Genomic DNA, 12,063 nt, shown 5'->3' on the forward strand with positions numbered 1-12,063 from the left:
GATCCTCGACGGCTACGAGGCAGTGCAGGAGAGCTCCACGGACGAGGAGGTGGCGTCCTCACTTCCCCCGCAGCCCGCGACGGGCACCTCCCCAATGGACTCTACCCACCAGCAGCAGCACTCTCCCCAGAACGCTCATTCTGATGGGGCAGCTTCGCCCTTCACCCCAGAATTCTTGGTCCAGCAGCGCTGGGGAGCCATAGAGGACACCTGCTTTGAGATCCAGAGTCCCTCTTGTACAGATGCACAGAGCCAGATCATGGAGTACATTCATAAGATAGAGGCTGACCTCGAACACCTAAAGGTACCTCACACCTGAGCGTCCTGAGGACCCAGTTATAAGAAACACTTTCAGCAGAGGGGGGAGGATGGAGTGGTTGAAATGTGGATGTCAGTGAGGGTGCCCAGGTTCTAGGTCTGCATGTGTTCTTTGACCGTTGTCCGTGAGCGAGCCTGGGTAAGGAGCTGAGGTCAGCGTGGTTTATCCTGTGACAGGTCACTGGACAGTATAAGGTGTCTCTAGGAATGGTGTGTCTGTGTGGGTTTCCAGGTTTACAAGCCCAGAGAAGGGCTTGCAGCAGTCGGCCTCACCAGAGGGTCTGAACTAGCAGCCAAGTCAGTTGTGGTCTGGGTATAGTCATGCAGCCAGGCCAGGAAGTACTGCCGCTGGCTGTAGCCTAGTAATTACCCGTGGTTCCCTAGGGGGTGTTGGAGGTTTCCCAGATTGGCCTCAGTGACGTCTATACCCTACAAACCTGGGCATGAACAGGGCTTTTGTGAATGTGCATCCAAAGGTGTCATCTTTGCAAAACCGTCTGCGTGTCAGTCTCTGAGGAGAGGACCTTACCCTTCAACTCCGTTTGTGGACACGTCTGCTGGAGGCCATGCATTGTTTTCCTGACGTCATTTAATGGAGAGGCTTTAGGGACAGAGAGAAGTGTCCCTTGCCTTTTAGCTAAAGACCGGTCTCCTTAGTTTTAACGTAAACTTCATACAGCAGCTTTCTCCTCCTCACATGACCACAGGTAGTGGACGGTGGCTGATGGAACGAGATACCCAGGAGGCCTTGCAGGGGTAGCAGCTCCCATGCAGTTCCTGCCGCCTGATGTGGGGCCACCGTCAGGGAGACCCCCAGGGATCGTCCTCCTTCCGCTTCCTGTGTACATGGGGGACTTTTAAGTCATTTGTCAAAGGAGAAGAGTGTGAAAGGCTGACATTGTTTTCACCCCACTAACACAATTTTTAATGATGTTAATGTCAAAATTCTGAAACATGTACCTGTAATATAAAAAAAGCCTTCTTTTCAACTTTCCAACCTCTGTGTTTGGTGTTTTCTCCTGGCATTTAACTGAGAACCCTCTGGGCTTTATTTTACAGAAGGTGGAGGAAAGTTACAGCGTTCTTTGCCAAAGGCTGGCTGCATCGGCCCTCACAGACAAGCACTCAGGTAGGAGGCGGCGCGATCAGACTGGAACCCCTGCCGACAGGGCGGGAGGCTATCGGCCACTCTTGAGAGAAGCACGCTCCTAGGAGTTCGTTTCTTGCCCGTATCCTCCTGAGCCTCGCGTGTCAGGCAGAGGCTCCTGTCTGCTGACGGCTCTTCCCTTTCCGAGAAGCGCGGCGGTCGCCACTGTCCATTCTGCGCCCTCTCCACCTTCACCTTTCCAGGAGCAAAAGAGGGTGGTGGGGTGTCTGGCGAGTGTGAGGTTCAGAATGGGCCTTGCAGGGGCTGCTGTGACTCCCAGTGTACAGTCTGGTCCTCGGGCAGCAGGCCTTTCATGCTTGTCCCCACAATGCCAGTGTCCCCCTCGATGGCAGGGGGAGCTGCAGTCAGTGTGGCCATTTGTACCCAACTGCTGGCGTATTTCAGATGAGGCCGTTCTGATTCCAAAACAAGGGTAGAGCCATGCCCACAGACCACAGATCTTCGCGGGGTTCTTGTTTTGTTCTTAATTTAGTCTCTACCTCTCTCTGTTCCTTTCAGATAAAAGTTAGAGCCGCGTGGCCTGGAGGTGACTGCAGGTTGTTGGATTTCGAGCACCCGCCTTGTATCGCCACGTCCTGGCTCCAGCGTGGACGCAGAGACAGAGTGCCAGGGCCTGCCTGTGGAGCCCCTGGGTCAGCGCGTCCCAGGTGCCCAGAGCGGGACCAGTTCTTCACAGTCGGGCAGCTGCACTGGTCTGTCAGTGAGGGGACGTCCATTCTCTCGCTCTCCTCTCCCCGCGATGGGAAATGCATTCGTTCAGAACAAAAACCAAATGTATAGAGCTTTGGGTGTAGGATATGAAATTGTACTTAGACTTAAGAAAAAGAGAAAATCAGATGTATTTATTTGACTTCATTCCGTATTTGAAAGCACATTTTAATTTTTATTTTGCCTGTTCTGTTTCAATTGAGTAGTGAGAGTTTTAGCCCTACGTATTTAGTACACCCAAGGATCCATTGCTCCTGAAGCAGAGGTCAGGATATGGGGTATTAAGAGGCTGGGTAGAGGTGAAAAGGGGAAGTGAGACGGGGGTGGGGAGGAACATCTCGCCTTCACTGGACTGCACTTCCCGCCCTCTGCTGTCCAGAGGGGCACCTCCCTGCCGAGACTTGCGCTGTGCCCTGCCCAGGTGGCCGGAGCTGAGCAGGCCCCCTCCCACCCTCAGGCAAGCACCTCTTCTGCGTAGCTGGGATCAATCCCCTGATTAACAGGAACCCTCAATGTACTGAGTAGCAGGCACTTGAAAATGGGTGTGTTTTCTTCTATTGCTATCTTTTCTATTGAGGGTTGGGATTTGGGAGGGAGAGGAAAGCAAATTTTATTTTCTTGACTATAAATTTGTTATTCTTGGTATTGTTTCATTTTTATAATTATACATTAGACTTTGGCACTTGTGTAACATTATCCCTGCAGATGGCGCAGGAAGAACAGCAAATGGAATCGCTTCAGCTGGTGGCACGGGTTGGGGCTGCTGAGGGAGGCCGGGGCGGGTGGCCCAGAGTCGGGGTGGGTGGTCTCACTGAATCACTACTGAGTTGAACCATGGCTGTTATTAGCCACGGGTACTGCTGATGATAAGGCCAGTAAAATGTTAGTACCTGGAGGTTTGACTCTCATTTTGCACTGATGGTGCCAAAGGGCTCTTGGAGTCAAAAGGAGAGCCACGGTGGAGCAGAGGACGCTGTGGCGGAGGAGGCAGAGCTGGACACAGCGGCTGCAGAAGCACTTCCTGTCCCCTCCCTGCTGCAGCTCTCCCCACGCGGGGCCGTGACTGGCCTTAAACATGGCAGACCAGACGTACACTGGATACTGCGGGCGAGGCGTCGGGCCGCCCGCGCTCGGGCTTGGCAGTGGGGGCAGCACCCTGTGGAGGCCCGGGGTTCCAAGCCAGGGCTCATCCGCGCCCTCCATCACGTTGGCTTTCCGTGGTTTTCTATGTGCATTAGGTGTGTGTGTTTTGGAGTACTTTCGCCAACTAAAATGAAATCATTTGTCAAATCTGTAAATTCTGTTAATAAGCAAGGAGTTCAGCCACCGCTTGGATCTTTGTAGTCGGAAGGGAGCATGATTACTCCCTGCAGTTATGGTCCAAAAAACTGTTTCTCTTAAATATTTTTCTCACCATAAACGGTAAGGATCCCCAGCTACTTCTGTAAACACCACTGCAACTTAACAAGCTCATTTCTTGATGTCCAGGTTCCTCTTTCTGTCTTTTCAAAATGGACCTGTCTTTAGGTAGATCGACTTGGAAGTTTGGACCTCTTCTATGAATTGGAATTATATTTTGAGTCCTAAGCCAAGTATACTTTAACTCTGCATGGGATTAAACACTTTAAAAGCAGAAGCTAATATATAAGTGAAGCTTGGAACTTGGAACTTTCTGTATCTCTTAGGAGAAGTAAGTAGAAACCAAATGGTTACATTGCGCTGCTGGAAATAATGTCACTCCCAATGGAGGGTCACACCTGTAGCCACTTGACACTAACACCCCTGGGGGCAGTTAATCTGGAGAAAGATAAACAGAACGTCCATCTGGACAGCAGACACTACAGGGTAGTAGTTCTCAGGCCTCCAGTCTGACTCGCAGGTTAGAGCAGGAGTTAGGCTGGGCCTCTCCCAGCAGGGCCAGGAGCTTACCCTTGGCCACCCCTTGTCTCAGCTTCTCTGCAGGGTGATCCCTCCCTGGAACTGTTACAGGGCCCACTGCAAAGCGCTCTGCCCACAGCTCTAGCTCCTCCAGCTAAATTCCTCTCCAGATTTCAGACGAAGCCCCAGGACGAAGTCTTTCTGAAAAGATCCCTGGTTGGAAGTGTGCTTGTCCTCTCCCCCGCCCGCGGTCCCCTCCCCTCCCAGCCTGGCCTCCGAGCCTTCCGTGTCATTTTGGCCGTCATCCCCCTAGCCATTTGAGACTCATATTTTATCATCCTTTCTGGGCGATGGAATTCCACGTTCAGCCAGTCTCTGAGTGAGGCTGGTGACGCCCAAGTCGCACGACTCAAAGTGGAAATCTGTTTGCACACCAGAGGGCTCAGGGTGTCTGGCCAGGCAGCATCTCCAGAGCAAGGAAGCCGGTCTGTCCACGCCACCAGGACCGGCCGTGACACCGTACTCTCTCCTGGGGGCTAATGGCTCCTTTGCTATTAAGTGGCAAATTACCTTTAGAGTGTCTCCTTCGTCTTCAGAGAACAGAGTTATCAAGGCAAATTAGCAAGCCCCAAAGTGCTGTAATGACCACGGTGACTGCCACCCTAGAAGCCATGTATTCTGCGTACTTTCAGACCCACTGCCTTGGATTACTTGTTCCATTGGCTTGTAGACCCTAAATATACCTATTTATTATATTACCCGGAAGGTCTGTCTCATAGGCTTTTTGGCTTTCTTTTCCCCCAAACAACTGTTTGCCACTGTTAGAAAGGATGTTTAAATTTTTCTTTTGTTTGTCTTTAGGGGGAGAGGAAGGAACTACTATGATGGTAGAGGAGAAAAGTCCTTTTTTCCTCTCTTATTTTTAGAAGCCAGAGGAAATCCGGCTCCCTGTTGTCTTTCCCTCGCATCTTTTTTTTTCTCTTTGATGTCGGTTGGTTTCGTATAGTGCGTGGGGTCTCCATATTTCAACCTGGACGCGCTTTTCCCTGAAGTCAGTGTGTGACGTTATCTGGAGCTGTCAGAGCTCGGGTCAGTATTTCCTTCCCTGTCTGTCACAGAGGGCGCCACTGAGAACGGTGTGCAGAGGACCTCAGAGTACCCAGGAGCAGGGGCTACGGTCACCCTCCTGCTGGCTGCTTTTCCTCCTGGTATTACTTGCGTTTTGTAAGTCAAGTTTTTTTCCCAACCATTCTACACTTTTTGAAAGTGATGGGCACCTTTGTTCTTTCTTAAGAAAAGAGATCCTGTTGCCTCCTTTCTTAGGCCTTGTCCCTGGTTCTGAGGGTTTTGATAATACGTTGGTAGGAACAATAAAACGTACCTCCTAGAAGGAAGCCCTCCCTGCCGTTTCCAGGTGCCAACCGCCAAGCAGACGTCCTGCAAACCTGGTCACTGTAACGTGCACACTGTCGGTTATTTTTAATAAGCCTCTTCCTACTAGAACATTTTATTTTCCTCGTTCACCATACAATCATGTACTCTTTAACAGAAATTGCTTTTAAAAAAAAATCTGGAACTATCTTTAAAAAGACTTTATTAATAATCATGTATTTTTACTGATCACATTTTGAAATGCCTAAAAGACTTTATTGTTCTAATTATCCAGATGTACCTTTGTAAAATAGCTCTTTTATGAATTAGCTGATAAGGCTGTATGTTTCTGGAACAAAATATTGGTCATCTAAAAACTTTCTGTTTTCTGGGGCCTGGGAAAATAGAAAATAAGAGTTCAAATATTAAATAAGCTTAAAGGAGCAAGTATGTGGCTTTTTTATTTGTGTTCTTACTGATTGTCTTCTGCAAGTGACGCGGCAGACCTGGGGGGTCCGGGAGCCTGGGCTCACTCTCACGGCAGCGACACCCAGACACCTTCCTGTGCTTGAAATGTCTGTGTTGGGGCTAGCCGGCCGCTCCCCAGAGTGACAGAGCCCCGGCAGTGCCAGCAGCTGGGATGCACTGGCAGCAGGGGCAGCCTCATCGTGGTCTTCACGCTTTATCGAGATGTAACTCCTGTATCATACGACTCAGCCGTGGAACGGGTGCAGTCCAGTGGTTTTTGATATATTACATTATTAACTTTTTAAGATTGTAGTAAAATGTATATAGCGAAATTTACCATTTTAATCCTTTTCAAGTGTGCAGTTGAGTGAGATTGCTAGGCCAGCTTTATGGCTCCCTGGAAGCTAACTCTGGTTTCATGCTACCCACAGTGAAAGCCACGTCTTCACTGTCATCCGTCCCCAGTGCCAGGCGCTCATGGGCCAGTCCATCTGCACTTGAACGGACGTCGGCCCCACTCTTAACGCTCACCGATTCTTGGGATTTTCTGTTGAGGTTTGAAAAATAGGTATAATGTGACTTATTCTTCGAATGGCACATTTTTAAAATTTTTGATTCCTTATTGTTTACATTTAATTACTGTACATTGTTCCAACATACACAGTGGACTCTGCAGGCATGAGTATACCTGCTAGTCTAGTCAAAGATGTTACCACGCACATCATCGACAGGTAGGAATGGTGTTTTAGCTGTCGTCATTCAGGGGCACGTTGACTGACAGCTCAGAAGCGTAACAAAATATTTAGTGTTCAGTAGGCTCTGCAATAGGTAAGCCTTTTAGAAATGAACAATATTTGTACTTTGCAGAAATGAACCTGTCCATACTCTAAGCCCCGTTTACTAACAGAACATATGTTTGCCTCGTAGAACAACGAAATATCCCGTTCTCGCTTGTTCTCTCTCTTTTTTTTTTTTTTCCTGAGAGATATTTTTGCTGTAGGGCACATGCATTTGTTGGAGAGACAGACAGAAATAGGCAGGCAGAAAGCGAGAAATCACCCCCCAGGGAGGATGACCATGCTGCAATCCATTCTCCTCCATTCTCCTCTCAGGATCTTGGGCACGCATGCATACGCACCTGGCTTGAGTTAAAGCCACCGGGTCCAGGACTCAAACCACATTTGACTACATGAGAGTCCACCAACATAGCAATTACGCCAACTGCTGGTCCCCTCACTTGCTCTTAGATAACCATTTATAATAGGAATGGAGAAATTGTGCTTAGGTTGGGCATCACTAATTCAAAATTTTGAAATGCTTCAAAAGCGGAATCTTTCCAAGCACTGACATGATGCTGCTGTGAAAATCCAACACCTGACCTCATGGGACAGGGCTTAGTCGAAATGCTACAGTTCCAAGATATCGCATAAAATTATCAGACTGTAAGGTGAACATTGAATAGGAATGAGTTTTGTGTTCAGACTTGTGTCTCTTGGGACCAGCAGTTGGCATAATGGCTATGTTGCTGGACTCCCATGTAGTCAACTGCAGTTCAAGTCCCGGACCCGGTGGCTTAAACTCATACCGGGCACGTGAGCATACGTGCCCAAGATCCCTAGAGAAGAATGGAGGAGAAGGGATTGCGGCGTGACCATCCCCCCCCTCAGGGGGGTGTGATTTCTCTTTCTGTTCTGTCATTCTGGTGAGCAGACGTGCCCAATAGCAAAATCCTCTCAAAAAAATAAATAAATAAAAATAAAAGACTTGTGTCCCATACCTGAAATATGTCATGTACATGCAAATATTCCAAAATCTGGAATCTGAACACTGGTCCAAGCCTTTCAGAGAAGGGATGCTTAACTTGTTTTGTACATGAGCAGTTACTTCTTTTTTCTGCTCTCTTTCAGGCCAGATGACTGGGTCACCAAAAGTTTACTACCAACTTGAAAGGTGACAGGATCTGTTCGGATTAGAAAGTTGCTTCTTGGGGGCAGCAGGTAGCATGGTAGTTAAGGCACCCGACTCCCACATGGTTGACCATGGTTTGAGTCCCGAACCTGGTAACTTGCTTTCTTGCTTTCTCACTCTCTCTCTCTCTCTCTCTCCCCTCCTCTTTGGTGAGTGCATTTGCCCAGTAGCAAATTTTAAAAATAATAATAAATAAAATTAAATAATTCTTTTTAAAAAGTTGCTTCTTAACTGAGTTTGATGTCTTCTCATTTTATAGTAAATGTCATAAAACATCCCAGATAAATACAGAAGTGTAGGTGTTTCCTGTGTTGTCCCTGTAATATCAAGAACAGTTCCTGTCACGAACTGAAACACTTCCTGATCGTAGCTGTCAGGGAATACGTTTGTTTTGTCATCTATTGTGCTAGTGAAAAGTCATTCCCTGAGCATCCGCTGAGGCCGTGAAGTCGTTTCAGATGGGTGGAGCTCTCTTGGTCCCTCCTGATTAGGGTGCTCTGAGACTTCCTTGTCATTTAAGGTACCCTTTACAAGCACTTTGTTTTATGAGATCATTCTTTGTACATGTGACCCATAGGGTTGGGTCTGCCTACATGCACCCTCATTCGGAATGCTCTTCAGGGTATTCTTGGTAACCTTTTCTGTTGTTATTTGTAAGCCAGCCGATAGAGAGACACGAGAGGCTGAAGCGCCCCCAGTGGGGAGTGGCCAGACTGCAGTCCCTTCTCCACTGCTCCATCCTCTTTGTGTTTGGACACATGCACACATGCCCTGCATTTTCCAACCCCCTGGGGCCAGGCTTCAGACCTCATGGGTCACGTGGACTCTGTCTCCCTTAACCACTAGACCCCATGAGCAGCCCGTCTGGGGGGGAAATCTTTGTCTGCTGTGTATCATCATTTCACACGTCAGGTAGTATGATACGGAACAGCAGTTTTCAATGTTTCTGATCTCAGGGCCACTTTATACACTGAAAAATCAGTGAGGACTTGGGGCCAGCAGGCGGAGTCATGTTTCAAGTGCTGGCCTCCCACATGGCTGACCATGGTTTGAGTCCTGGACCTGGAGGCTTGAAACTCACACTGGGCATGTGTGCGTACATGCTCAAAATCCCAAGAGGAGAATGGAGGAGAAAAGATTGCGGTGTGGCCATCCCTCCAGGGAGTGATTTCTTGTTTGGCGAGCACATGCACCCTGTGGCAAAAATATCTTAAAAAAAAAAAAAGTGTGTGTGTGTGTGTGTGTGTATAGACAGATAGAGAGAGGACTTCATGGAGGAGCTTACTATGTAATATTGTCACATGGATTATATCTATCGGTATTCAGTGTATTAGAAATTAAAATGAGGGCCACCCCGTGGCAAGGTGGTTAAGGTGGCTGGATCCACACGGCCTAGTGCACAATTTGAGTCCCAGACCCGGCAACATTAAAAACATGCCGGGTGTGCATATGTGTGTGCACCCAAAAATCCCAAAAAGAGGGAGAAATGAAGAGGAGATTGTGCCGTGGTCGTTCTCCATGAGGGGTGCTTTCTCGCTTTTCCTCTCTCGCTTTCTGTCCCTCTTCCTAGAGCACATATGCCCTCTGGTAAAATATAAAAAAGGTACTTATTAAGAGTTTTTGTAGGGCCAGCAGGTAGCGTAATGGCTAAGGCACTGGACTCCCACGGGGCGCATGTGCCAGACATGGCAGCCTGAAAATCACGCCAGGCACATGTGAGAACGGAGAAGGGGTTGCAGCCTGGCCCTTCCCCGTGGGGGGTTATTTCTCTCTCACTGTCTCTCTTTGTCTCTCTCCAGAGAGTGCATGTGCCCTCTAGCAAAAACCTTAAAAGAAAAAAAATATAGTCTTCGTATGTTTTTTAAAAATCTCAACCATGTCTGGCTGAATTCTTTGTGCGGCCTATTGTGGTATGTCGAAGTCTACCCAGAAAACCCAGCTCCACACAGGCATGTATTTTAAAAGGGGAGCAGCGTTTCAACAGCCTTTCCATGTAGTTAGGGATATCACGCTTTGATACCACGCTGCATCCGGCCAAGTAGGAGAGTCCATAGAAGACAGCTGCCGTGCGGGTCTGCGCCGCAGCAGTGACGCAGTACTGTGGGCAGAGCTCGTCGGTGTCTACTCGGGGTGCAGACTGCCGTCTTTCACCCACGCGTAACCTTTCCGTGTCCTGTATTGGTTTTGCGGACAGCGCTGGCTGCCGGGTCGTGCGGGTCTCCCAGATGCTGAAACATTTCTTTATGTCATGTCAAAAACGTTTGTTAATATCACAACTGATCCCATCAGAAGAGTCTCATGGTGGTAGGTGCAAATTTCCCCAAATCTAGTTTTTCCCTGAGATCTTGAATTGGGTCGCTGGCAGCCAAGATAGTCGTTTCCCTGCATAGGACGGGCTCACTTTTTTCACTTTTTGAGAAAATATCTGCTGGATACTCAAGTCCGAACAGCCGTTGCTTACCAGTCATTCTTTCAGACTAGTCTACCATTTAAAAAAAAAAAGAAAGAAAGAAAGAAAGAAAGAAAAGAAAAAAAGAAGAAGGAAGGCATTAAAAAGCTAGTTCAGGGACCTGCACATGGCGTAACTATTGCGTCGTTTAACTCCCATGTAGGTGACCGCAGTTCAAGTCCTGGACCTGGCGGCCTAAAACTCACTCTGGCCACGTGTGCGTGTGTGCCCACGATCCCGAGAGGAGAATGGAGGAGAAGGAATAGCGGCTTGGCCACCCACCCTGAGGAAGGAGTGGTTCTCACTTTCTGTCTCTCCAGCGAGCACACCCTGTAGCAAAAACCTTTCTAAAAACAACAGAAAGCTCATTCAGCTCTCCACTCAGGACAGCTACAGGGGACTTTTTCTGCAGTCATAACTGGCTTGGTGCGTGGGCCAGCCGGTGGCATGGTGGTTAAGTCGTTTGACTTCCACATGACCGGCTGTCCCGGATCAGGCAGCTTGCTTTCTCTCTCTCTTGTTGCTCCAATTTAAAAATAAAAATATTAAAATTAAATTAAATAACTCTTAAAAATTCAAATTAAGGGACCAGCAGTTGGCATAATGCCTATGTCGCTGGACTCCCATGTAGTTGACTGCAATTCGAGTTCTGGACCCAGAGGCTTAAACTCACGCCAGGCGCGTGTGCGTGCGTGCCCAAGATCCCGAGAGGAGAATGGAGGAGAAGGGGTTGCTGCGTGGCCGTCCCCCCGGGGGGTGATTTCTCGCTTTCTGTCTGTCTCTCTGGCGAGCACATGCATAAACCTCTCCGAAAAAAAAAATTAATTAAAAATAGACATTTGTGTGTGTGTGTGTGTGTGTTTTAAAGATATAAGCTTGTAAACAGATTTCACAGAGTGGCTGACTGCTTTGTCCAAGACACCCCTGCAGCTGAACCCCAGGGAGGAAGGAGGCAGTGAGTTGGTGACGTCTACAGGAGTTAAAGCAAACAGTGGCCTGGCAGTCTCACGAAAATATGGCATGGTAGTTAAGGGAGCTAGACCCGACCTGGCCAACCGTGGTTTAATTTCTAGCCCTGACAGCTTGAAAACCCACCTAGAATGCAGGGTGCATGTCCCAGAATCCCAGCGGGGTGGAGAGGGGATGGCAGTGTGACCGTACCCACTCAGCGAGACTGTCTCCCTTCCCTCTGTCTCTGCCGAGCGTGTATGCCCTCTGGCAATTAGAGATGTAGTTTTGACTCCCTAGACCCCCTGAAAGCATCTTGGACACCCTCAGAGGTTTGCAGACCATCCTTTAAGAACCGTTGGCATAGTGAGAAGAGCCTGAACTCGGTGATCCAGATTCAATTCCAGCTCTTCCATGTCTGTGACTTGCTGAGTGACCGTGAGTGTGGCAACCTTGTCGGACTCTGTTTCTCATCCGTAATTAGGATAAATAATAATCAATATAATGTTGTTTTGAGGATTAAGTGAGAAATTACCAAGCCTGTGATGGGTGTCTTTCCAAAGTTTTTTTTTATTATAATTATTTTTATTCTAGGATCGATCTACTTAAGATCCTTAACATAGGAGAGGAAAAATAGTCAAATAAATTTAGAATATGTAACTATCTCTCTTGCAAATATAGCCATGGTTTACAATGATTTGGTGTGCCTAAACTCCAGGTTGTTAGTGTGTGTGTGTGTGTGTGTGTGTGTGTGCAGGCACACGCTCGTGTTTTTAAAATAGGTTGC

The 12,063-nt window shown here is 48.2% G+C and overlaps 1 protein-coding gene across 1 annotated transcript in view; it reads left to right on the forward strand.

Moving 5' to 3' along the window:
• ARHGEF12 (Rho guanine nucleotide exchange factor 12) overlaps nt 1-5,890 on the forward strand; it is a gene marked incomplete in the record, with an annotated part of 176,953 nt that extends 171,063 nt beyond the window's left edge. Inside the window, 3 exon segments of the mRNA XM_027771983.1 lie at nt 1-304; nt 1,378-1,447; nt 1,985-5,890. Coding sequence (XP_027627784.1) covers nt 1-304; nt 1,378-1,447; nt 1,985-1,995 — 385 coding nt within the window.
• Between the last annotated feature and the right edge of the window lie 6,173 nt (nt 5,891-12,063).

This window comes from Tupaia chinensis, unplaced genomic scaffold (assembly GCF_000334495.1).
Source record: "Tupaia chinensis unplaced genomic scaffold, TupChi_1.0 Scaffold000247_1, whole genome shotgun sequence".
Classification (NCBI taxonomy): domain Eukaryota; kingdom Metazoa; phylum Chordata; class Mammalia; order Scandentia; family Tupaiidae; genus Tupaia; species Tupaia belangeri.